Source organism: Capricornis sumatraensis, chromosome 4 (assembly GCF_032405125.1).
Source record: "Capricornis sumatraensis isolate serow.1 chromosome 4, serow.2, whole genome shotgun sequence".
In the NCBI taxonomy this organism is placed as follows: Eukaryota; Metazoa; Chordata; class Mammalia; order Artiodactyla; family Bovidae; genus Capricornis; species Capricornis sumatraensis.
In genome coordinates, this window is record NC_091072.1 from 72,317,074 (window position 1) to 72,343,536 (window position 26,463).

The window sequence follows — 26,463 nt, forward strand, 5'->3', positions numbered from 1 at the left end:
GGTGGTTAGCCACACTTGCAATGGAAAGTCTATTGGATTTAAGACCAAAGAAAATTAATGTCCCCATAATGGCAATTATGGTGGACCTGTGGGAAAAATAGGACAATAATGTTTATGTGTTTATGTGTTTTTAATGTTTATAGGTTTGATGTTATGGCCCTGATTCTGAGGGGAATAGGTGTGTCTGAGATTAGTTCACTGTGAAGGTTACAGGCATGGAGAGTTTCTGCTAACTACCCAAGCTCATAAATGCTTCCAAGTGGCTTTTTTCACTTTTATGGGACCAATCCTCAGATCCCCACACACATAAAAGGGGTGAGAGGGATCCACTAGCCCCAGAGGACTCCCAGCCCCAGCTCTCCCCGCTCTGCAGTCGCCACTCTGCTCTTGCCCAGGACATCATCATGTCTTGCCGCTCCTACAGAGTCAGCTCTGGTCGCTGTGTGGGCAACTTCAGCTCTTGCTCAGCAGTGACCCCTCAGAACCTGAACCGCTTCCGGGTCAGCTCTGTCTCCTGCAGGAGCGGGCCCAGCTTCCGGGGTCTTAGCAGCTTTGGCAGTCAGAGCGTCATCAGCTTTGGATCGTGCTCACCCCGGATAGCAGCTGTGTGCCCTCGACCCACCTACTATGGAGTTGGCTTCGGTGATGGGAGTGGTGCTGGTCTAGGGTTTGGGGCTGGCAGTTGTGTTGGCCTGGGGTTTAGAGCCAGAAGTGGTCTCGGCTATGGCTTCTGCAGCCCTGGCTTTGGCTACCGAGTTGGAGGAATTGGAGGACCAGCAGCCCCATCCATCACAGCAGTGACTGTTAACCAGAGCCTGCTGACCCCGCTCAACCTGGAGATTGATCCCAATGCCCAGAGAGTGAAGAGGGATGAAAAAGAGCAAATCAAGACCCTCAACAACAAATTTGCCTCCTTCATCGACAAGGTACTTGAGATAGCTCAGCCTCTGGGTCTGGGACGATGAGAGCTAAATGCACTGGGGTGTACTTTCACTCAGGAAGAACTGATCTAGACCCAGGACACAGATCTTGACCCCACATCCTTTGGGATCAACCAAAGGCATGCAGTATGATTTCTGGGTCGCTCTTCTGCAGAGCAAGGATGAGCCTGAGGAAGCACTACATGGAGGGAGAGATTGACAGTGGTGGTGGAATATCCAGCCACTGACTGGATGCCTAAAGGGATCTGAACAACCTAGTCATTTAGAAATATCTTCCAAACAGGTTAGAAACACGAACACCTCCACCAGGTGTTGGCTAGGACAGGTTTAAAAGATTTTGTCCTTTGATATCCTCATGCTCTCTTTGAAGTTTTCATGGTTTCTGAGGATGAGTGGTCACACCTGTTCAGGCTTAAAGAAATGGAGAATGGAGTTGAGTAATTTGTACAAAATTTATACAAAACAGGAATTCATACCCCTCCCCGCAAGGGGGATATCCAGATTCAGCCAAGTCGCCTAGATTGAGGGAAACAGTAGGGAATGATCACTGGTGGTCACTGATCTTCAGGTTGATAAGAGGAACAAAGAGGTGGAACTGACATCCCAGAAGCGGGGATTCATGTCTCCATGAAGTGGGGATTCTCTGATTGTGCCTGAGACTGTAAACTCACCTCTGTGAGCTTCATTTCATGTGAAATGAGGGGTTGGAGCAAATGGTCTCTACATTCTCCTCCAGCTCTGTAAGTCTCAGTTGATGGAATATCTGGGGTGATGAGTATGACCTACGACCTGAGAGTTCCCACCTCCTAAAGCCACATCCCAGCCCAAACGTACTTTACTCTGTTCTTCATTCCCTGCCAGAGATAACTGACATTGGTTTTCAGATGTAGGCCAACTCGGCTCAGGTGGAATCGATTTCTGCATTCCCGGTGAGTTGGCCCTCCCCTCTCTCAGAGTGTAAAAGGGGAAATGGTTGAAGATTTTGGTTTCAAAGCTTCTGTTTGTAGCTCAGCCTGGCTGAGTGTGAGGAAGAGTCCCAGACCTGCTCTGCCAGATTCTTCTGAGTTAGCAGGACTGAAAGTCAAACAAAAAAGGGAACAGTGGTCACCACGAGGTTGTCACCTCTGACCATCTGAGCAACTAGTCCACACACGGGTGATCATATTGAGCACTCAATTGCCTTGTATTTGCCTCTGTGGATTTAGGTGCGGTTCCTAGAACAGCAGAATAAGCTCCTAGAGACGAAGTGGAACTTCCTCCAAGAGCAGAAATGTGCCAAGAGCAACCTGGAGCCCCTCTTCGAGAACTACATCACCAACCTACGCAGGCAGCTGGATGTAGTGAGCAGTGATCGGGCCCGGTTGGAGGCTGAGAGGAACAACATGCAGGATGTCCTTGAGGGTTTCAAGAAGAAGTGAGTGGCATCTGGACCATATGGACCAAGGACGGGCATAGGGCTGGTCCCCAGTGCAGCAGCCAAGCTCAGATGGGAACCCCTGGAAGGATCAGAGTTGAATGCTGGTTTCAGTTCCCAGCGTGGAGACAGGGGCAGGGCAGTGATATGTACAGGAGGGTGAGGCCCCCTGCAGGTCCTGAGGAATAGAGACCTGGGATTGGGCATAATCTGTCCCTAATCCTGCCTGTGCACATGGGTGAGTTGACCGCAGAAAAAAGGAAACCCTTGGTTCTGTAAACAATGCCCAGGTCCAGCCACAAGCAGGATGCTACTTCTTCTAAGGTCAAGTGCAGTGACCCTAAGGCATTTCCAGCAGAGAACCACAGCCAAGGTTCAGATTTTCAAGCCCTGCACCCAATTTGAGAAAGTAAAAGGGATTTGGAGAAACCAAGGGTCTAAAAGGTCTTAAAGATGGGGCAGAGTGGAGAACATGAGGATGGCAAGAGGGAGCCAGGCTCCTGGCTGGGGCAAGAGAGGTCATAAAAGGTGATAGCTGGTGAGCTGGGAGTAATCAGCTCTCAGTTCAGGGAGAGAACGCATCCTTTTCATCTTTATCACTCAGGTATGAAGAGGAAGTGGGTCTTCGGGCCAGTGCTGAGAACGAGTTCGTGGCTCTGAAGAAGGTAAGGAGAACAACAGGCCCAGGCAGACTTCCCCTCCAGACATGCAAATGTTTTCCACATCCCAGGACGCTGCCAGGGCAGCCCTGTGAATACTCACACACAGTGGACCCCCTAAGGTCACTACTGCTTCCCTTCGAAGTTCTGATTTGGTCTCCAATGACTTAGGGTCTTCATGAGAGGAGAGGTTTGAAGAGATGACATTTTAGGAGTCTTGGATTATCCAGATTCTTCTTGCCTCTAAATGAGCATCGAGAAAGGTCCAGCATCCCTGGGGGTTTTACGTTGTCCAAGGGAGAACAAGAGTCATTAAGCTGTATTTCCACCCCATGACTCTCCCACCTGTCCCACTTGGCCTGCCCCTGTGGAGATTGGTCTGATCTTCCCACCCATCTGCCAAGGTGGGGAGGCTAAACAGTACACAGACAATGAGCATTTTCTTCTTCTCTCTTTGGTGCAGGATGTGGATACAGCGTTCTTAAGCAAGGCCGATCTAGAGGCCAATGTGGACGCCCTAACTCAGGAAATCGACTTCCTGAAAATGCTGTACACGGCGGTAAGGGCTCATCCCCTCTGAGCCATCCAAGGAGATCACTGTGTGGCCTGGACTCCCTGGGGGATTCACTGGACTAGTGTATTTGCTAATATTCGGTATCATGCATCTTTCTTCCCATCGAATCTATATTCCCTAAATGCTGATAAATAGACAAGTGGAGAAGGTAAGGGGAGCCTGACTCAGGTCTATGAATCAACTCCTTGTTGGCCAATCTACTGATGGCCAGGAAAGTTTTGGGTCTAGGCATGTCACTTCCTATCTTCTGATGAGAAGAGTCTGGAAAACTGACTTGCTGGGAGATGTAACATGTGTTACCTAATTAGTCAAATGAACTAGCTATCTTTTGCTTCATAAGGTCTTTTTGGTCTGGGATAGATCTAATTTCAGAACTGAATGTCTGGCTCTGAGCAGAAAGGCTGAAGAAATCTCCCTTTGAGGCCATAGCCTAGCAGACCAGTTCTCAGCCCTCTCCCATCCCCACTGCCAAGTCTCCTGAGACTTGAGGTGTAGGAACTCCTAGATCATCATTCTAAAATGTTGTCAGCTCTCAAAGATCCACGACTGGCACAGTCACTGTGTGGCTAAACCAAAGAAAAGTTCAAGCTTTATCATGGTTCTTACTCCCCTCCACAAATCCCTAGGCCCCCCACAGTTTTACTAGTCACTTAAACAAGTTAGGGTGTTGAAGGGATGCCTCCTCGTATACGACAAGGGTTTAAAGTCAAGCTGAAGCGGTTTGGAGTCACCTCCTCTGCTTTGCCCTCAATTTGCATGATCTGCTCTGTTGCTTTGCCCTGAAGAAATAAGCAATGCTCTGTCTCCTGACTCCGAGTCCTAGGGACCCTGGGACAAAGCCCCTGCCACTGATGGGACCCACTGATGGGAGTCAGTCCATCTGTCTCACTTATCGTCCAACACAGGAAATCCAGTTACTACAGTCACACATCTCAGAGACATCAGTCATTGTGAAGATGGACAACAGCCGGGACCTGAATGTTGATGGGATCATCGCCGATATCAAAGCCCAGTATGAAGAAATCGCCAGACGCAGTCGGGCTGATGCGGAGGCCTGGTACCAGACCAAGGTGGGCAGGAGGGTGCTGGGAAAGGGGTGCAGGCAGCCCTGGGATGACAAAGATGACAAAGTGGGTTGTGATCTTGACCCAATCTTCGAAGCATCCCTTTCTTCCACCAACCCCTAGTATGAGGAGATGAGAGTGACAGCTGGCCAGCACTGTGACAACCTGCGCAACACTCGGGATGAGATCAATGAGCTGAACCGGCTGATCCAGAGGCTGAAGGCAGAAATCGAGCATGCCAAGGCTCAGGTGGGCAAAGGAAAAAGAAAGCCCCATAAGGAAGACAGGCAGAGCCCCAAGCTTTGGGGAGCCCAAGGTGGATAATGTGAGGGAGGCAACTGGGACCCAGAAACAGAGGGATGGGAAGAATTAGTCCAGGAAGACTTCCTGGAGGAGGAAAATGTGGAAGGAAAGGAGAGACTCTCTTAATCTCTGAAAACATAGAAGGAAAGCTCTTGGGCTCACTTAAAGGGGCAAGCAAGGCAAAAAGAATGGCTTTATTCTCTGGACCCCCTGGGTCTTAAAAGCAACAGAAATCAGTAAGTGCAAAATCAGTGAGGATGAAAATGGAAGAAAAGCAATGTTCCACTCCCTGGCAACATCAAACGACAGGATGACAAGCCATTCCTGGCTTGGAACCAGGCTGTGTCCCCACAGACAGGGGGCAGTGTTTCTAGCCCAACCTGAGGATCCCCTAGTCCCTGCCAGAGCTCATCTGCAAACTGCCCTCCCCACAGCGCTGCAAGCTGGAGGCCGCCGTGGCTGAGGCTGAGCAGCAGGGAGAAGCTGCCCTCAATGATGCCAAATGCAAGCTGGCGGAGCTGGAGGGTGCGCTGCAGCAAGCCAAGCAGGATATGGCGCGGCAGCTGAAGGAGTACCAGGAGCTCATGAATGTCAAGCTGGCCCTGGACATCGAGATCGCTACCTACAGGCGCCTGCTCGAAGGCGAGGAGATCCGGTAAGTGCTCTCAGTGCAGCAATTGGAGGTCAGACTTCTGGCTTCTAGAAAGTCTAAGTTGGGGAAGGAACCAGGAACAATTTTTCCTACAAACCTCGTTGGATTGCCCTTGGCAGGGGTTTAGAAGATGGCTCTAGTTCTTGTGCCTCTAAGTGCAAGCTTGTAGACAGACTGCATCAAATCATAGAGAGTTCTGCTTGATTGGTTAGCTTGTTTAAAAAAAGAAAAAGAAGACATTCTCTCAAATATTTTGCTTCAATAGTTTTGGAGGGTTTAGGGACATTAAGTTTTGAAAACTCCCCAGATGCTTATGCAGACATGGGTGAGAACCACTGTCCACACAGCCAAAAAAGCCCTTTCATAGCAGGGAGGTTTTCGGAGAACAACATGGTTGTGAACTGACTTGCTTCTTTCTCTTTTCAGGATCTGTGAAGGTGTTGGACCAGTAGACATAGGTAAGACCCTTCAGTCTCTTCTTCTTCATACGTGTCTCTCCTAGGACCCTTCAAATTTCCTTTCAACTCAAGCCCACATTGAGGTCAGGAGCCCATGGCTGGACTGGCCATGACAGCCAGGGGAGCAGGGATCATCCGGCCCTTGGACTGAGAACATCCTTAGCTGACCTGGGTCTTAAGGCATCCCCAAAGCCTGCCTCCCCAGAGCTAAGCAATAAGTCACCAAGGTTTGCAGAACCTGCTAGGTGGGAGAGGGCTCAAGAAGTCAGCCTTTTTGCCATCAGTGACCTTGTCCTTCAAGGGCAAAGACCAAGGAAGGAATGGAAAGGCTTGTGCCAGGAAGTTCCCTCCTCTGCTGATGCCAGGGAATGGGACAAGGCTGAATGCAAGTCCCCTTGCAGCTGCTGCCAAAGCACTGGTTGTGCCCAAAGTACACAGGACCTGTGCTGGACACTGCAGGGAGGGACACAAAGAAGACAAGACCCAGACCCAGCGCTCCAGATTTATAATATTCTTGAGATGAGTCCTATCCACTGTCAACCTAATCCTCAAAGCCCCAGGGGGAGAACGGCCTGGGCAACTCCCTTTTACTCAAAAAGAAAAAAATATGTGACTTGCCAGCAGTCACAAAGAGAGTCAGGGGCACAGCCGGAATTCAAACCAAGACTTCTGATCCAAGAGTGCAAATATACACAGCTGTATATGCTAAACTGGGTGGGTCGCTGATGGCAGGAAGGATTCTGGTGAGAAGAGAAGGCAGAAAGGGGGGCCCTCCACCAATGGGGGTTGAGTTAAGTAAGCTTAATCAGACTAGAGACCTGGGTCATGGAGGTGTGTCCAGTGGAGACTAGAGAGCTAGAGAGCACAGCCATTTAGTGCGTCAGGAGGAACTGAAAACGGGCCCTCTTTAGGGGTGGGCAATGTGGGGATTGCCAAGTGGCAAGATGTAACTGGAAGAAGCCCTGTGGCTTTACTGTGGAGGCTACTGGATAATTCAGCTCACCAGGACCCTCACACAACCCAACCAGACTTTGGCCGTATATAAATAACAGTGGACTTAGCTGTATGCCAACACCTGGGAAACTGGCTGAACTCTTTCATTTTAGACCAGGCGTTTCATTCTAGTCACTTTAGTGACTCCACTAAAGTCAAAGTCCATTTGGACTTTAGTCAAGTCACAACCTTTGAGTCACCCAGGCAAAAGGACGGAAAAGTGGGTATTGACTACGTAGACAGTAGGAACCCCTGGGACCCAGGCCACTTCTGCCTGTCCTCTCCCCTCCCGCAAAGGCAGCGTGGAGGGTGAGGCAGCCTCGCTGAGGGTTTCTTCCTCCTGCAGCGGTGAGTAGCTCCCGGGGTGGCCTGGTGTGTGGGCCCGAGTCCCTGTTCAGCAGCTCCAGCCTCTGCCGTGGCGGGGTCACCATCTCCGGAATCAGCAGCAGCAGCAACATCCGGTCCAGCGGCTTCTGCAGCTCCAGCGTGGGCGGGGCCCGGGTCGTGGGCGGCGGGGACCTGCTGGGCGCCGGCTGCCGAGGGGGCTCAGTGCTGGTGGGCGAAGCCTGCGCTCCCAGCGTCCCCTGCCCGCTGCCCACCGAGGGCGGCTTCAGCAGCTGCAGCGGCGGCCGCAGCAGCCGCAGCTCCACCGTCCGCTTCGTGTCCACCACCACCTCCCACCGGACCAAGTGCTGAGAGCAAGCTCTGGCCAGCCACCGCTCTCAGAAGAACCATCTCCACGCCTTCTGCTTCTGTCCCCAAGGTGCCCTGAGTCAGGCTGGAGGGCGCTCTAGGTACCCCTCCTGCTGGGAAGCCATGGGCTGCTCTGTCTGGTCTCTGTCCTTTGGGGGGACTTTTTTTTACATCTCTTAGTCACTCCATCCACAGGCCCCAAAGGACTGGCTTTCTCCCTGACTCCCAGTTTCCTAACTTTGGGTCACTCCTCACCACCCAGACCAACAGCCTAAAGAAAGTACAAAAACCAATATGTTGGGGGAGAAATGGACCAGTTCAATGCCAGAAAGGATGTGCCTGGGCACCATCACCATCCTAACTTTGGATTAACTTCAAGAATGGAGAGCTGGCTGTCCACAGAGCAGGGGTCCTCAGCCCTCCAGCCTCTGCTTCCCTCTCCTAACTTTCCCTGGCAGAAGGTTCTTTCCTCCTCTTTCTAACCCAGAAGGAGCCACGATCTTCAGTGGCCCAAGGGATCCCTGAGTCCCCAGAGATGGTTCTTCTCCAAGTGGCATCGGTCCTGGCTGCTTCTCTTCCTGGGGTGTTGGTTTAACCCCGGCATGCGAGTCCACGAGGTGGATGGGTGCTGGTGGAGAGGCGGGCCCTGCAACACTCCATGCCCCTGCTGGTGGTGTGAGGGAAGTCCAGCCTTCCACTGCAAGAGGGTTTATGTCTGAAAGCTCCAAGGAGGCCTGGGCTGGGGTGGGTGCCTGTTTGTACTGCTCTTTGTGTTGCTGGAATTTCAATAAACTTGCAAGCTAACATGTCTAGGACTCTGGCCTCTCTTTACCAGTCATGCTGGGGGTGGGGGATCTTGCCTCCTAGATTCCACAAGCTCACTCCCCTGGGGACTTGCTAAGAGGCTGTGTCCTGGGACAGAGGACGTACTAAGAAAAGAGCCCTCAGGCCCCTCCCTGGAGGGGCACATAGTTCAGCAAGGGAGATGAGACATACTGCAAAAGCTCTGAAAAAGAATGCCAAGCAGCCCATTTCCCTCCATGTGTTGCCCTCCACCCTCCTCCCACCAAGACAAACCCTTCCATTTGTTCCCTAGGTCCCACCCCATCCCCAGTTCCTCTGGGATCATTGTAGGGGCCAAGAGACCCAGCTATGTTGTTAGAGGGTTGAAACTTTCAATCCACCCTCCCTGACCTCCAGGAAAGGGAGCGGGGTTGGAGGTTGAATCAATCAATCATGATTTATGTAATGAAGCCTCCATAAAAACTCCAAAAGGACTGAGGGTTCCAAGAGTTTCCAGGTTGGTGAACATGTGGAGATATGGGGGGTGGGCAGTGTGTGCCTGGTGAGAACATGGAAGCCCCCAGGCCCTTTCCGCACACCTTGCCCTATACATCTCTCCCATCTGACTGTTCTTGAGTTTTATCCTTCCATAATATACTGGCAATCTATTAAGTAAAATGTTTCTCTGAGCTCTGTGAGCCACTCTAGCAAAGTAATCAAACCCAAGGAGAGGTTTTTAAACTTTCAGTCTATAGCCAGTTGGTCAGAAGTCTGGGCGGTAACCTGGGTTTGCAACTAGGATCTAAAGCAGAGTTGGGGTGGACAGTCTTGTAGGACTGAACCCTTGACCTGTGGAATCTGATGCTGTCTCCAGGTAGACGTGTCAGAATTGAGTTGAATTGTGGGACACCCAGCTGCTTATTGGTACAAGAAACCCCATGTGCATGTGTGTGTGTGTACACACATGCATACACATTGGAACTGTGACTAGAACTCTTAGTGTGTGTCTTGTGCAACAGCAGAGGATCCCACACCTTAGTAAGTCCCCACACTTGGTTTAATGACTATTCTCATCATCATTAGTTTTAACAAGGGGTTCTGCATTTTTATTTTACATTAAGCCCCATAAACTGCATAGCCAGTCCTACCTGAATAGCTCTATTTCTACTAAGGGAATTGAATGTGCATTTTTAAATCTTCCTACAAAGAAAAGTTCATGCCCAAATACCTTCACTGGTGCATTTTACCAAACATTTAAGGAAAAATTCAGAATCTTCCAGAAAACATAACAGGAGGGAAATTTTCCCAATTCCTTTCATGAGACCAGCATTACCCTAATACCAAAATCAGCCAAAGACATAAGAAAAAAAAAAACTACAAATCAATACATGTTATGAAACTTCATGTAAAAAATAAAATATTAGTAAATTGAATACAGCAACAAAGAAAAGGATAACACATCATGACAAGTAGAGTTTATCCTAAGAATGTAAGGCTGGTTCAACTTTCAAAAGCCTAATGTAATTAATGTAATTTATGATATCAACAGACTGCAAAGTGGGACTTTCCTGGCGCTCTAGTGATTAGGGTTCCTTCTGCCAGTGCAGGGGACGTGGCTTCAATCCTTGGCCCAGGAACCAGGACCCCACATGCCACAGGGCAACCAAGCCCATGAGCTGCAACTACTGAAGCCTGCACACAAGAGACCATGCTCTGCAACAAGAGAAACCCCTGAAACGAGAAGCCCACACGCTGCTGCTAGACAGTAGCCCATGCCCGCCGCAGCTAGAGAAAGCCTGCACAGCAGCAAAGACCCGGCGCAGCAAAAAGAAAACAGACTGAAAAGGAAGAAACACAGCAACAAACACCCCGTGCAGCCAAGAAAAAAACAGACTGAAAAGAAGAACCATGATTACCCTAATAGACGCACAAAAGAATTTGACAAAATTCAACATCTAGTCACAATTAAAAAAAAAAACTCACAGTAAACTAGGAATAGATGAGAACTTCAGTAATCTAAATAACATCTACTAAATTAATTCATCAACAAAGTAACATCCCATAGCTAACAATTTACTTAGTGGTGAAAGTCTGAATGATGTCTTCCCGAAGACTGGGAAAAGATAAGGGTATCTGCTCACATCATATTTAGTCAGTATGACACAAGCTGGCCTAGCCTATGAACTAAGGCAAGAAGAAGAAATAAAAGTCATATAAAAAAGGGGGGGGAGTCAAATGGTTTGGGTAGGAAGAAATAAAACTCTTCCTATTTTTGGAAGACACTATTTTCTGCATAGAGAATTCCAAGGAATTTCTCTTTTTTAAAAACCTGCTAGAACTAATAAGTGAGTTTAGTAAGATTAAGGGATGTGAGGTCAATATACAAAAACTAATTGCATTTCTATAGTCTAGCAAAAACAGAAACATTTTAAGTATCACTTATAATAGCACCCAAACAGAGAAATACCTAAGCATACAGCTTTAAAAAGGATCAATATGCTAAAAACTATAAAACTATAATGAAAGAAATCAGAGAAGACAAGTAAATGGAGCTATATCCTATGTGCCTGAATCATGACTCAATATTGTTAAGACATTGATTCTCCCACAAAGATGACACAAGGTTCAATCAAACTTGTGAACTCTGGTTTGTGCAAAGCCCAGTTCAGATCCCAGATTCTCTACTTAATAGCTGTGTGGCCAAAAGTAATAACAGGCAAGAATGATACTTAATATAGATTGAATTGAGCAGGGTTTCTAGTGTGTTTTGTGTTTTAACTTATTTGATTCTTTCAACAATCTTATCCAGTAGGCACCTTAATAACTGCACTTTAGACAGATGACAAAATCAAGGCCCAGTGGTCAAAGCAAAGGCATTCTGAGTGCAGAACCCACACTCATCACCACCATGCTGTTCAATCTGTCATTTATTCTGTCTCTTGCCTCATCTATAAAATAGGAAAATAGCTTCTATATCAAAAAGTTGTTGTGGAGATTACACACAATGGCATAACTACAGTGCTTAGCACATAGCCTGGTACACGGTGGTGCACAATAAATGGTTGCTATTGTTTTGATGGTGATGGTGGTGGTAGGTCTAGTTTTACTGCTAATGGAGAAGAGCTGTGTTCAGCAGCTCAGTCACCCCATTACCAAACACGGGTGGATGCCCAAGGGTCAGCAGACTGTTGCCAGTGTTTGCACGCAAAGCCCTCAGCCCTGAGCTGCAGGCAGGCGTGCCGCTCCCCAGCCTTTCCTGCTCCTGCAACCTGGACTGGGCTTCTGCCTGGCTACCTGTGGGGTGTTGCTGCCCTCTGCTGGCTACCAACTTCCCTGGCGGCACTGCACAGGGCCTTTTCAAAGCATTCCCACGGCAGAGTATTGTGGAGAGAGAGAAGGAAGCCTTCTTTTTCTTTTTGTTATTAATTTCCTTACACTTATTTTTTAAATTAAAGCATAGTTGGTTTACAATATCGTCTTGGTTTCAGGTATGCTGCTGCTGCTGCTGCTAAGTCGCTTCAGTCTTGTCCGACTCTGTGCGACCACATAGACAGCAGCCTACCAGGCTCCTCTGTCCCTAGGATTCTCCAGGCGAGAACACTGGAGTGGGTTGCCATTTCCTTCTCCAATGGTTTCAGGTATACGGCACAGCAATTTGTTTATGTGTGTGTGTGTGTATGTATATATATATACATATATATGGCTTCCCAGGCAGCTCAGTTGGTAAAGAATCTGCCTGCAATACAGGAGACCCGGATTCAATTCCTGGGTCAGGAAAATCCTCTGGAGAAGGGAATGGAAACCCACTCCAGTATTCTTGCCTGCAGAATTCCATGGACAGAAGAGCCTGGTAGGCTACAAGTCTATGGGGCTGCAGATTCAGACACAACTAAGCGTTCACACACACACACACACACCACATAATATAGATAGACAGATAGGTAGATTCTTTTTCAGAGTCTTTTCCCTTATCAATTCAGTTCAGTTCAGTCGGTCAGTCATGTCTAACTCTTTGCAACCCCATGGACTGCAGCACATCAGGCTTCCCTGTCCATCACCAACTCCCAGAGCTTGCTCAAACTCATGCTCATCAAGTCAGTGATGCCATCTATCTCATCCTCTGTCATCCTCTTCTCCTCTTGCTTTCAATCCTCCCCAGCATCAGGGTCTTTTCCAATGAGTCAGTTTTTCACATCAGGTAGACAGAGTATTGGAGCTTCAGCTTCAGCATCAGTCCTTCCACTGGATATTCAGTATTGATTTCCTTTAGGATTGATTGGTTTGATTTCCTTGAAGTTCGGGGACTCTCAAGAGTCTGTCTTCTCCAACACCAAAGTTCAAAAGCATCAATTCTTCAGCGCTCAGCTTTCTTTATGGTCCACTCTCACATCCATCCATGATTGCTGGGAAAACCATAGCATTGACTATACTGACCTTCATCGGCAAAGTAATGTCTCTGCTTTTTAATATGCTGTCTAGGTTGGTCATAGCTTTTCTTCCAAGGCGTAAGCGTCTTTTAACTTCATGGCTGCAGTCACCATCTGCAGTGATTTTGGAGCCCAAGAAAATAAAGTCTCTCACTGTTTCCATTGTTTCCCCATCTAAATGTTGAGTGTAGTTCCCTGTGTTATGAGAGGGAAGTCTTTTAAAAACAAATTTTTTCCTCCAAAATTGTGTTTAGGACACAAGCACTGCAACACTGAATAGCAACTTTAAGGAAAGGAATCCAGCCCTCATTCACCAGCCCACCACAGCGCTCTTTTCACCATTCTGTGTCTCTGTTGGTCTTGGTTCTCACAGATGCTCAGAAAACCACAACCCTGAAGCAGAAAAGAGCCATAGAACATTCTCAGTTCCATGGTTTTCATACCAAGTATGTTCCTTGGGGCTCAAGGACCAGACCTTCACATCTGTGGCATTTTCTGCCAAGTACAAAATATTTAAAGTATCCAAAACATCTATTCATTTGCATAGTCACTCAGTCCACAAATATTCATTGTGGACTTACTGTATTCCCAACACTGTTCTAAGTGCTTGGGAACCCTCAGTGAACAAAAAGAGTGAAAATTCCTGCTTCCATAGAGTTTATTTTGGAGTGAGAGGAAACTGACAATCATCAAGAAATAGAATAAACAAGTCAATTACAGTATGTTACAAGGAGATCCAGCCAGTCCATCCTGAAGGAGACCAGCCCTGGGATTTCCTTGGAAGGAATGATGCTAAAGCTGAAACTCCAGTACTTTGGCCACCTCATGCAGAGTTGACTCATTGGAAAAGACTCTGATGCTGGGAGGGATTGGGGGCAGGAGGAGAAGGGGACGACAGAGAATGAGATGGCTGGATGGCATCACTGACTCAATGGCCGTGAGTCTGAGTGAACTCTGGGAGTTGGTGATGGACAGGGAGGCCTGGCGTGCTGCGATTCATGGGGTTGCAAAGAGTCGGACACGACTGAGCGACTGAACTGAACTGAACTGACAAGGTGTTAAGTGCTACAGAAAAAAGAAATTAGAGCCAGATAAGCTGGGTGGAGAATGCTCTAGAGGGAAAGGCAGGCTGCCATTTTTAAAAGAAATGCCAGAGAAACTTCTTTGAGAGGCTGTATCTGAGCAAAGACCCGCAATGCAGGTGGCAACAGGGCAAGCCATGTGGCAGCAGGAAGAGCATTCGGGGAAGAAGGGCCAGTCAGTGCAAAGGCTCTGGGTCAGGCAGAGTGTGTGTGTGAGGAGCAGAGGGAGGCCAGAGTGGGTGCCCAGAACAAGGGGATGAGTTGAGAACTGTAATAACAAGGACAAGCAGTGCAGCATTAGATTTTTCTTTTTCTTTTTACTTTGAGTGAAATGGAGAATTATCTGGGCATTTGAGCAGAGGAGTGACACAGCTCAATGTCTTAAGGGGATCACTGAAGTAGAGGGGGCCAAAGCAAGCAAAGAGACCAGTATGTCCATCTTACCTGTTTTTATAACCAGATAGACAAATAGAGAGATTTATATAGCTGCTTTCCTCCTAAGATTTAGAGAAATGATTCTACTGCTGAAGAAGGAGAGGAGAAGGAGGACAAGGAAGAGAAGAAGAGGGGAAAGGGATGGGGGGGAGGTAGAAGAGGACAGGGCGGAAGAGAAGGAAACTTCAAAACCATTAATATGGCCCAGTTTTGAAATTCGAGGCTCTGTGTTTACTGAGCCATCAGGAAACAGTAAAGCCACCAGAGAAAGCTGCCTGCAGGAAGGCATGTGGACAGGATTTGGGAGAAAAGTCTAGAGTTCCTAGCAGGGAAGCCCATCAGAGGAAAGATGGGGAGGTGCAAGGAGCAGCTTTGCCAGCTGGATGAAGGACCCAGCCCCGGATGTACTGGGGAGGGTCCGGCATCCATCCAATGTCTCCCCGTTGCTCTGGCCTCACTCCTCTCACAGAGGGTGTCTGAGTGACACCCAGATCTTGCAAAAGCCAGAGAAACTGTCCTAGGGCTAAAAGACCCTCCCAGAACTGTGTCCCACCACCAGGAGGTGGCATAGATCTGGACACATAATAAAAGTGTGGAGAAGACCAGCAGAGATGATGGGCAATGCCCAAGGTGGATTATCTGAGTGGGAAACTACCAAGGCCTTGCTCATCACAGCCATCAGGATCAAGCCCAGAGAATCCCACTATCCAAGAACAGTGAGATGGTCTCTGAGAACCCCGGCAGATACATATATGAAACTCTAAGTGTCAACAGGCAGCTCTAGGACAAACAGGGTAAGATGAGAAGGTATCAGCACTCCTCTATCTTTGGATAAGTCAGGAAGCCCTCCTAGCAGCAAGGGAATTGTAAGCACAGGAAAGAGAGCAGACGGGAAGGGACATCGTGACTCCTGGTATGGAGAACAGCACATGTGTCCCCCAGCAAGCATCCAAGCTTAGATAATACGTGGGAGGAAGATGGAGCATCTGTGGTGGGTGTGAGTTTGAGAGTGATGCCTCTGCAGAAAGCCCAGGAGACAGACTTCAAGAGTTGAGGAAGCTGCCAAGGACTCCCGGGTGGAGTAGAAAACCTCTCACCCAATTAGCCCTTGAAGACTTCCTGGAAGAAGTGGCCTCTCAGGAGCATTTTAAATTATGGGTGGGCCATGGGTTCTCAAATGGACATTCCTGATATTGGGTGTGAGTGCAGGAGGGGACAGAACTGAAGGGCTGATGAAAGCCAGCACCCAGGACAAAAGGGTGTGAAAGAGAGTAACTGCAGTTACCTGGGGAGTCCCAGGAAGGGTATTGGTGCACTGCTGTTGAGACAGAGGAGGAGAAATCACAACCTCCCTCCAACTAGTCCCCAAAGGCTTCCTGGAGGAAGTGGCCAGTTGTTCTGGGACATTTCAGGCAAAGGTGTGACAGGGGAGAAGGCTTGGAGATAGGGAAAGGGGTGGGGAAAACCAAAGGGCACATGTGGGCAGTAAGGCAGGAGAAGACCAGTCAAAGGAGGTCTGGCTCCCACCCCAGCACCCAGACAAGGATCTGGTCTCACTAAGCCAACTGCTTGGGGGACGGGTAGAGATGGGTGTGGGTCTATGGATTCTTTGCTCTCCCTGGGATAGAACCAGATGGCAAAGGCCCAGGTCCAATCAGTTCAGTTCAGTAGCTCAGTTGTGTCCGACTCTTTGCAACCCCATGGACTGCAGTACTCCAGGCCTCCTTGTCCATCACCAACTCCCAGAGTTACCCAAACTCATCTCCATCGAGTTGGTGATACCATCCAACCATCTCATTCTCTGCCCTCCCCTTCTCTTCCCACCTTCAGTCTTTCCCAGCATCAGGGTCTTTTCCAGTGAGTCAGCTCCTCACATCAGGTGGCCAAAGTATTGGAGCTTCAGCTTCAACATCAGTCCTTCCAATGAACACCCATGACTGATCTCCTTTAGGATGGACTGGTTGGATCTCCTTGCTGTCCAAGGGACTCACAAGAGTCTTCTCCAATACCACAGTTCAAAAGCATCAATTCTTCAGTGCTCAGCTTTCTTTATAGTCCAGCTCTCACATCCATACATGACCACAGGAAAAACCATAGCCTTGACTAGACGGACCTTTGTTGGCAAAGTAATGTCTCTGCTTTACATGCCATCTAGGTTGGTCATAGCTTTTCTTCCAAGGAGCAAGCATCTTTTAATTTCATGGCTGCAATCACCATCTGCAGTGATTTTGGAGCCCCCAGAAAGAAAGTCTGCCACTGTTTCCATTGTTTCCCCATGGGTCTACACAAACTCCCCAAGGTGTTGTGCCAGACTGACCTGATCTGTGAGTTTCTCACTTGCCTGGGATGACCCTGAAACAGTCCCATAAGGACTCAGCCTCCCCCTCCAGCCCAGTCCCTTCAATCTAAAGCACCATGTGGATGGACTTCCTCAGCAGACCCCACCAGCTCTGGGCTCCGCTGCCACCTGCCGTAATGCAGACTTCACCCAGCGCCCACAGGTGCAGCCCTGTACCTGGCAGGGCCTGCCCTCACTCCCAGCACACCCGCCCAGGGACTCTCATCCTTGTTCCGAGTGGTCCTGCTGGTCCTGAATGGGGCTCTTATTTCTGAAAGCAGTGTGGCATTGCCAGGTCTCCTGAGTCCCTGGCTCCCCTTTCCCATCCTCAGTGCCCAGGCCCAGTTTGAGGGGGAGGCGTGTGAGTGTGTGTGTGTGTGTGTGTGTGTGTGTGCTGGGGGTATGGGATACCGCTGACATAGACATCTCCCTCTGGACCAAAGCTTCCACTCCCTCCTGCTGCCAAGAGGCAGAAGTAGGTCTTCCATCCTCTTCAATAAGCTGAAGGAGAGCTGAGCTTACAGGAGGTGAGAAGCAGGTGAGGTTTAATGGGCTTTCCGGGCTGACAGAGCAGAGGACTCACCCATCCTCCATCTCCCATGCTCGGCTCCGACCCTCCTCCCCTTCAAAGGGCCCAAAACCCTCTTGGCCCCACCACGCCACTCCAGGTCTACACCACCATCTGGCCAAGGCACAAGAATACACCCCTGGATCCAGGCCAGCAGGACCCCCACTTAAGGGGTGGCGGCTGGGAAACCATCCCCTCCTTGAGCCCCAGTATAGCCTCCTCTATCCACCCCAGACTCCACCTCAAATTTTTACACTAGTGAAATCAGGTTAAAGAAAGCATGAAAAGCAGACTTGAAAGGGTTTTGAAATCATAAACGTGCACAGGAAGTGAAGCTGGTGGGTGGGGCAAGGAGCAGGCCCACTGTCTGCTGAGTGAGAGGGTGCGGGGGCGGGCCAGCAGGGGCATTTCTGGTAGGAAACAAGAGTCCCTTTCCCTTACACAGATCCTTTTGGTCCCCAAAGTACAGTCTTGCGTATTATCCATTTAATCCTCCCAACAACCCTGGATTATAAGAATGAATCCCACATTACAGCCAAGGAAACAGAAGCTCAGAGAAGTTAAGAACGTTCCCAGAGCCACACAGCTAGAAAGTGTCCAAGTTGGCACTTAAACCAGGTCTTCCGATTTGGACTCCCTTGCCCAGGTTGCTAAATACCTGTTGCCTCACCATGGGTGACTATGATCTGAAGATTATTTGGTGCCAGCTGAGGCCACCTGCTCCTCACTTTCCCAAGGCCTCTGCCCTACTAGGAAGGACAGGTGTGGGATGTGGAGATAGAAACCAGCTAGCCTGGTGCTGGGCAAAGACCTGCAGTGGGTCAGTGAAGACAAGGGCAGACCCCAGATGGAACGTGGGGCGTCTAGGGAGGATTCAGGAACAGCAGCACAGGGGCAGCATTCGGCTCTGGCAGGCTCCCTGCAGGAGTTGTCACCCTCAGAGGAAGTTCCTCTGCCCTTCTTCCTGAAGTTCCTAACCCTTCAGGGGCCTGGCGAGCCTCCCTGGGTGTACAGACGACATCCCCAGGTCTATACTCAATGAACATTAAAGAATAACCATCATTATGTTAATAAGTGACCCCAGGACACATAGGGAAACGGGGACTTTGGAAAGAACCAAGATTCCAGAGCCCACGGGAGCCAGAAATCACAGTGTCCTCAAATAAGAAAAGCCACCTTCCTCCCCTGTCTCTGTGCAGAGCAGTCTCTGAATGTTCTTCTAGGAGTGACAATTCCAGGGCTGGCAAACAGGGTGAGCCCCTCCCCTGGCTGGTGGTCTTGGAAGGAACTGGGACTCACAGGACCTGTTTCTTCTTAAAGAGCCAAGAGATAGTGTCCAGAGCAAGTTTGAAGCATCAGGGCTCCCCCGAACTGGGTTTTCCCATCCTTTCAGTCAAGTGGGAGAAAGTGTCTAAAGGGAGGCTTCCCATTATCCACAAGAGGTCATTATTGTGGCCACGAGAGTTAAGTGGTTTGTAGTTTTGTAGGTGAGAAATGAAGGCCCTGGAACAGAACCTTTCAGGCTGGAATCCAGAAGGTTCTAGAAGACCATGGGCTCAACCTTCTGCCCTTCAGGCAGCATGATCAAAAAGGCTTCTCTGGACCTGAACCACCTCCAAGCCATGCTGCCTGAGTGGGTGAGGGCTCTCTTGATCTATCTGCCCCTGAAACACAACGATATACCCAAGAACGTATCCTGTATGGAGCCCTAGGACAGAGGCGATGACCTCTGGTGGTCTCCTCCAACCTGGAGCCCTAGAACTTCTTCCTGGAGATGGTGGCCCCAGTCCTTACCCCACACTCAGCCACTCCAGACTGTTGTGTTCAAACCCGTCTCCAGGTGTGGGTTGAGGCCATGCAGACTGCGGGAAAATTAATTACCCTAATGTATGTAAACGAGCTTTGAAGATGAAAAGTGCAAACGCACAGTGTCCGTAATAACATCTTCAATACTTTTACGGAAGCCGGGAGTCACTGCTGAGCTCACCTTTAAGACGAGTCCTTGGAGAGTTGTTGGCAAACTCCCCAAGCCAATAAACAACATAAAATGACTTTCCACTTCTTTCATGTAGCCAACCCCAGCTCTCTCCACCAATAAAAGGACCGAGGAGGATCAGTGGGTCCAGAAGCATCCTACGTAGCGCACCCGCCACCCTCAACACTCCCTTGCTCAAACCTCCATCCACTCAGACCCACACCATGTCGTGCCGTTCCTACAGGATCAGTCCAGGATACTCCGTCACCAGGACCTTCAGCTCCTGCTCGGCTGTGGCCCCCAAAACAGGCAGCCGCTGCTGCATCTCCGCCGCCCCTTACCGAGGGGTGTCCTGCTACCGGGGACTGACGGGCTTCGGCAGCCGCAGCGTCTCGGCCCTGGGCTCCTGTGGGCCCCGCATAGCGGTGAGCGGCTTCCGTGCCGGCTCCTGCGGCCGCAGCTTCGGGTACCGCTCCGGCGGCGTGGGCGGCCTCAGCCCTCCCTGCATCACCACCGTGTCCGTCAATGAGAGCCTCCTCACGCCCCTCAACCTGGAGATCGACCCCAACGCGCAGTGCGTGAAGCACGAGGAGAAGGAGCAGATCAAGAACCTCAACAGCAGGTTCGCTGCCTTCATCGACAAGGTCAGTGAGGCCTGGGATGGTCCAGAGATGGCCCCCGCCCTGCCTTCCCCTCGGGAAGGTCCCAGTCTTTAGGGGAGCCAGCGTATGGCTGCCAGCCACCGCAGAGAAATGCAGGCCGATCTTCGCAGAAGGATTTATTTTTCTCTTGTAATTCCAGCAAAGTGTATCTATATCCGCAGCCCAGCATGGTCTAGAAATTGAGTTTGTGCTGTAAAGGGTTTGCGCTTCCGGAGACAAGACAACATGGGAATATCCGAGCTGCCGCAAAACACTGGGCACTGGGTGCTGGAAGAGCAGAGGGGCAGTGGGGAGAAAAGAAGGCCTGTGGTGGGGCAGCTTGGGAAGCAGGTGGAGCTCTGCTCAGAGTCCTGCCACCTCCCCATCTCCCCACCTCTGCTCGCAGTGTGAATCCTCAGGCCTGTTGCTTGTCCCCTTAATAGAACCAGCTTCATATGTTCGCTTTGAAGATTAACTGGGCTCCTGTGCAATCAGTGCTGGCACATAGAAAGTAGATGATAAATGTTAGCTGTTAGATTCTTCCAAGGACAGTAGTGGACGAGGAGATGTGATAGGCAACCAACCAGGCTTGCCAGGCTGCTTCATGGGTGCAGAGCTGGGAATGGAGGAGGGGAGGCCACTAGACTGGCAAGAAGAGACCCACCGGTGCAGAGGGTGGGAAATCCCCAGCTGTCCTCTGGCTGCCTCCCAGAAAGGTCACCGCTGCACCTCCCTTCGTGTAGGCTCCTCCTCTGTCCACGGGGCCTTACTCCAGCAGACGAGATAGGACCAGACTCAGGTCTGGGACCCGGGGTGACGGGACAGTAGGGGGGACCTTCTTACTATCACTTTCTTTAGTGATCTCAGTTAATCCTTGAAATGACTCACTGGAGTAGACATTATCATCTCTATTTTTTAAATAACAAATTGAAGCTGAGAGCTTAGGAAGCTGCTTAGACAGACTATTCATAGGGTTCTCACAACTGAGCAACTGAACTGAACTAGATAGATCGTGGTGACAGGCAGGTGAAGGAGACTCAAGGAACGTAGGATCCTGACTCCTGACTAATTATGAGACGATAAGTTAGTCATTTCATACCTTGGGGTCTCCTTTTCCTCTCCTGTACTATAGGGGAAATAAGATCTCCCCCCATAGGGTTGTGAGAATTGAATAAAATTGATTGGTAGGTACAGTCATAGATTAAGATATGTGTGTGTGTGTGTGTGTGTGTGTGTGTGTGTGTGTATCTTAGCACAAGCCCTGGGACCACACAGTAAATATTCAATAAATGTTTGTTGCATACATGAATAAATGAATAACTTGTAATTAAAGTCATAGTTAAATTGGTTGAGCACTACCTGTGTGTCAGAAACTCTTCTAAGCAGTTTACATGTAGCAACTTGTTCAATCTTTACAACTTTAATGAAGGTACTATTATCATCTCTGTTTTGGAATGAGAAAACCAAGCACCCAGAGGTGAGAAAGCTACTGTTACAGTGGCAGACCTGGGATGTGAATCTGACCTTTGGCTTCCAGCCCGGGGCACTTCCACCCACAGTGCCTCCCTGGGGGCTGGGAGCAGGGCCCCCTGAGTCGCAGGGATTCCACGGCTCAACCCCCGCCTGGCGCCGGCTGTTCAGCAGGCACCAGGGCAGGGGAAGAAAGAGCTCTGGGGAACCAGACACCTCCCGGGGCTCCTCCTGAGTCTCTTTCTCCCACTCTGGGTGGCAGGTGCGCTTCCTGGAGCAGCAGAACAAGCTGCTGGAGACCAAGTGGCAATTCTACCAGAACCAGCGCTGCTGCGAGAGCAACCTGGAGCCCCTGTTCAATGGCTACATCGAGACGCTGAGGCGGGAGGCTGAGCACGTGGAGGCCGACAGCGGGAGGCTGGCCTCAGAGCTCAACCACGTGCAGGAGGTGCTGGAGGGCTACAAGAAGAAGTGAGTGTGGCACCAGCTGGGATAACAGGGTTAAGGGGGAAGGCTCTGCCCACAACCCTCTTGAAGCAGTTTCATTAAGATTCCTGCCTGTCTGCCAAGAGGGGCTGCCCGCTACCCAAGAGGATGGGCAGTAGGAGCCTAGGTTTCTTCAGATTCTTTGGCTCCAGCTCAACTCCTTGGAGGCCCATGGGTCTTAGAGATGGTTTCAGAGGAGTAAGGAAGCCCCGTGGGGTTCCATGGCTTTCTTGCTCCTCCTGCTCCCCTTCCTGACCTGGGCTCCATATCCTCTCTGCCCGTGGCACCAGCTCTCTTTGGATCTAGCATGGAAAGATGATTGTAAACTTGGGCATGGAGCACGCATTCTCTGATCTCATCCCAGAGGCAGCAGGACTCAGGAGGAATAAGCCAGGCTGGGGCAGGGCTAGCCCACAAACAATGCACAAAATAGAGTGGGGAGAGAATGGGATGACATTTGCAGAGTTCACCCCAAATGACCCCCAGAAGAGCTTGCCCAGGATGGCTGCCAAACCCTGACTCCTCAGCTCCAGCCTCTGTCTCTCTCACACCCAGGTATGAAGAGGAGGTGGCTTTGAGGGCCACAGCAGAGAATGAGTTCGTGGTTCTAAAGAAGGTAAAGGGACTGGGCTCCGGGAGGGAGGGAGCGACACCTCTGTGCGCACAACCTCCAGTGGGATGGGTCGCCACACCCACCCAGAGCACCTTCCCGGGGCCTCCTCCCACACGCTCGCCCCCCTCCTCTCCACCCCACCACCAGGATGTGGACTGTGCCTACCTGCGAAAGTCAGACCTGGAGGCCAACGTGGAGGCGCTGGTGGAGGAGTCTAATTTCCTGAAGCGCCTCTATGATGAGGTGAGGGGCCCCTGCCAACCAGCCTGGAAGCGAGGAGGGAAGGTGTGGGGACCCAGAGCAGAGGCTGTGTGCACATTCACCCCCTGAGGGGTGAGCGCATGTAAGGAACACACACACACATGCAAAGGGGCATATTGTGAGGCTGTCACAGACACACGCACATGAGCACCGAGGCCCGTGAAGCACGTGTGTGCTTGGACTTTCTGTGCTGTGGTCTCTGTGTGTTGCACTGTGTGTGCCTGTGGCTGGTCTGCGTGCATGTAGGTCTCTACATGGCTATGAAAGTGCATACATAGGGAGGAGAGAGCAGGAGGTGGGTAGGGTGGGTTTCCCGTGAGAGAGGGGTCTTAATTCTTGGACAGATCACTAGTCCTGGCATTCATACCCCAGCTTCCCTGCTGAATGACTTTGAGTCAGGCCTTTTTCACACACTGGGATTCAGTTTCCCTATTTGTTAAGCCACAGGCTGTCCCCAGCTGACCTCTAGAGCCCCTTCCAGCCTCACTGATGATGTACCTGTGTGTGAATGAAGGCGAGTGGGAGTCACTCTCCTCCAGGGAGTGGACAGCCCCCAGGGGTACAGCATGTGACCCAGACCAGACACCAGAAACAAATGCATTGGCTTTTGGCACCCCCCAGGAGATCCAGATCCTCAACGCCCACATCTCAGACACCTCGGTCATCGTGAAGATGGACAACAGCCGGGACCTGAACATGGACTGTGTCGTCGCCGAGATCAAGGCTCAGTACGACGACATTGCCAGTCGCAGCCGGGCTGAGGCTGAGTCCTGGTACCGCAGCAAGGTGAGTGGTCCAGAACACCTGCCTCCTAGACATGGCACTGAAAAGGATATGAAGTGTGTACTAGAAAAGGCTTCTTCTGTCTGGGGACTTTGATCTTTAGGGATGGCGAGAAAGAGACAGATCTCAATTTGGGTGTCAGGGCAAGGTGGCCATGTATGATTGCACAGGCTGAACACTGTGCAACCTGCACAATTATCCAAGCTGTCCTGAATGGATGAGATGTCCCATCCTGAGCCTCAGGAGTCTCTCTGCTTCCTCCCAGTGTGAGGAGATGAAGGCCACAGTGATCCGGCATGGGGAGACCCTACGCCGCACCAAGGAGGAGATCAATGAGCTGAACCGTGTTATCCAGAGGCTGACAGCTGAGATTGAAAATGCCAAGTGCCAGGTATGGGTTCTGGGAGGGCTTGAATACCCAGCACAGGAAAACTGTAGCACCAGGCCCTTTGCCTGTGGAAGAGCAAAGGTCTAGCCCTAATCAGGCCTCAGACTGTGCCCATGAGGAAGCAGGGGCCCAGAGAGGAGGTTGGGGCCCTGGCACGTCACACAGCACAGGAACTGAGATGAGCCAGGTCACTGATGCCCCCCTTCTGGCCACTCTGCAGCACCATTAAGAAGAAATGATGAAAAGGGTCCATCACCTCCCTTGTGTTCACAGTCCCATTAACTACCTGCTCATAGGAGGTTAACCTAACTTTTCTCTGGGACCCTTGCCCCAGCTCCCTTGGCTCAGATGAGCCTAGCTGCACCTTCCCATCCTCACATCTCCTTCCCCACAGCGGACCAAGCTGGAAGCCGCAGTGGCTGAGGCTGAGCAGCAGGGCGAGGCAGCCCTTAACGATGCCCGCAGCAAGCTGGCTGGGCTGGAGGAGGCCCTGCAGAAGGCCAAGCAGGACATGGCCTGCCTGCTCAAGGAGTACCAGGAGGTGATGAACTCCAAGCTGGGCCTGGACATCGAGATCGCCACCTACAGGCGCCTGCTGGAGGGCGAGGAGCAGAGGTGAGTCTGAGGAAAACCTTGGGAGTCTAGAAGGAGGCGGCCCTGGTCCTCTGCAGGTGAACTTCCCTGAACCCAAGTGGGAACTGCATCTTTGCCCACTGCTAGCACAGCTCAGGCTTCAGTAGTAATAATAACTTCTGAATGCTTTATTAGGCCTGTGCTCCGTGCTCATTTTAATCCTCCCAATCCAGGTATCATTTTTCCCATCCAAAGATAAGGAAATAAGGCCCAGCGCTCAGTGACCTTCTCGGGGCCACACAGTTGATAAGCAGAAGAGCCAGGACCCTCATTCAAGACTTGTGGCTCTGAAACCCACTCTCTTCCAGTAGCTTCCTACGGGAGGCTGCCCCCTGGCCTGCCCTAGAACAGGGCATTATAAGGTTGATGCAGTCTATGCTGTAGCTCTTCATTGGTGCCAGGCCCTTTCACATGCTTTCTGTGAGCCTGATTGGCACTATCCAGGGTGGGCCAAGTCATTCCTATTGGAAGCAGCACGTGGATTTCATAGCTTCACTCACCTCTGCTGAAAAGCAGGAGGCCTTGTCTCTGTGGTCAGTGAATAGTTAAAGGAGCGTGAGCATTTAAGGCAAACTCAAGGGAGCACTTCCTGCCTCCGGGGAATTGGATCTGTACACAGCAGGGCCCTCTCTGTGCCTAAGTTTCAAGGAAGCTGCCTCAAGGAATCCAGCTCAGTGCTTGGAATTAAACAGACTTTTCTTTCCCGTAGGCTGTGTGAAGGAGTGGGCTCTGTGAATGTCTGTAAGTACCTGCTTGAAACCCCCCTTGAAAACTGGCTCTATTGATGGGCAGATTTGAGCCGGACAGCCTAACCTACTGGACCTGGAAAGTTCCAGACCTGGGAGGGGGAACCTTTCATGCCCCCTGCTTCCTCCCCGGCTATGCCCCGCCGCCGCCGCCGCCACCACCACCACCCCCCACCCCCAACCTCCCACCCCCCACCACCACTTCCCCCTTGAGGCACTAAGCAAAGGGAGCTTAGTGGGGGCCCTCCACTGGTGGATGTGTGAACTGCATGCCCGGGAAATAAGGGTGCAGCAGCTTTGCCTCTGGGTTGCCCTGGTGGCTCAGATGGCAAAGCATCTGCCTCCAATGCGGGAGACCCCGGTTCGATCCCTGGGTTGGGAAGATCCCCTGGAGAAGGAAATGACAACCCACTCCAGTACCCTTGCCTGGAAAATCCCATGGACAGAGGAGCCTGGCAGGCTAGAGCCCATGGGGTCACAAAGAGTCGGACACGACTGAGCGACTTCACTTCACTTCAGCTTTGCCACTGAGTCTGGGGGTCCTCGCTTCCTTCTCGCCTGGGGCCCGAGAAGGCTGAGGTGCTGAGAACAGGGTCTGAGTTATGAACCACTAAACTCATCGGGGAGGAGGAAGCTCATGCACGCAGAAGCCCTTTGGGTCTGTCCTGGGGTTGGTGACATCACTGCGGTCCATTCAGCCCTCCCTGTGCCCTCTCTTCCCCCAGGTGTCAGCAGCTCCCGCGGTGGAGTCACCTGTGGGGGCCTCACATATAGCAGCACCGCAGGCCGCCAGATCGCCTCGGGCCCTGTGGCCACCGGGGGCAGCATCACGGTTCTGGCGCCCGACTCCTGCGTCCCCTGTCAGCCCCGCGCCTCCAGCTTCAGCTGCGGGAGCAGCCGGTCTGTCCGTTTTGCGTAGAGTCAGAGGCCCCGCCTGCATCCCCCCAGCATGGAAGGGTGTGTGAATGGAAAAAAAAAAAAAATTGTGTGCTTGCTTCCATAATCTTCCATGTGTTCCTACAAGGGAAGGACCCTCCGCCGCTCCCCGCGCCACCTTCTCCTTTTAGGGAGTTGTTTTCCTGG

At 50.9% G+C, this 26,463-nt stretch overlaps 2 protein-coding genes across 2 annotated transcripts; both read left to right on the forward strand.

Annotated features, from left to right (window-relative positions):
* Window positions 1–404: 404 nt before the first annotated feature.
* On the forward strand, window positions 405–7,754 carry KRT84 (keratin 84). The gene is made up of 9 exons (XM_068971418.1): window positions 405–926; window positions 2,147–2,355; window positions 2,960–3,020; window positions 3,478–3,573; window positions 4,494–4,658; window positions 4,776–4,901; window positions 5,390–5,610; window positions 6,034–6,065; window positions 7,405–7,754. The coding sequence occupies exons 1-9, from the start codon at window positions 405–407 to the stop codon at window positions 7,752–7,754; spliced, it is 1,782 nt and encodes a 593-aa protein (XP_068827519.1).
* An 11,829-nt stretch (window positions 7,755–19,583) lies between these two features.
* Window positions 19,584–26,299, forward strand: LOC138077948 (keratin, type II microfibrillar, component 5). The gene is made up of 9 exons (XM_068970362.1): window positions 19,584–20,003; window positions 21,733–21,941; window positions 22,512–22,572; window positions 22,717–22,812; window positions 23,452–23,616; window positions 23,879–24,004; window positions 24,396–24,616; window positions 25,344–25,375; window positions 26,106–26,299. The coding sequence occupies exons 1-9, from the start codon at window positions 19,584–19,586 to the stop codon at window positions 26,297–26,299; spliced, it is 1,524 nt and encodes a 507-aa protein (XP_068826463.1).
* Window positions 26,300–26,463: the final 164 nt, after the last annotated feature.

Bases quoted from the DNA above. Each gene is read 5' to 3' on its own strand.
- KRT84 (XM_068971418.1), top strand. From the start codon at position 405: ATGTCTTGCCGCTCCTACAGAGTCAGCTCTGGTCGCTGTGTGGGCAAC. The intron at 3,021-3,477 runs GTAAGGAGAACA...TCTTTGGTGCAG, and splicing joins AGTTCGTGGCTCTGAAGAAG to GATGTGGATACAGCGTTCTT. The intron at 6,066-7,404 runs GTAAGACCCTTC...TTCCTCCTGCAG, and splicing joins TGTTGGACCAGTAGACATAG to CGGTGAGTAGCTCCCGGGGT.
- LOC138077948 (XM_068970362.1), top strand. From the start codon at position 19,584: ATGTCGTGCCGTTCCTACAGGATCAGTCCAGGATACTCCGTCACCAGG. The intron at 24,617-25,343 runs GTGAGTCTGAGG...TCTTTCCCGTAG, and splicing joins CTGGAGGGCGAGGAGCAGAG to GCTGTGTGAAGGAGTGGGCT. The intron at 25,376-26,105 runs GTAAGTACCTGC...CTCTTCCCCCAG, and splicing joins AGTGGGCTCTGTGAATGTCT to GTGTCAGCAGCTCCCGCGGT.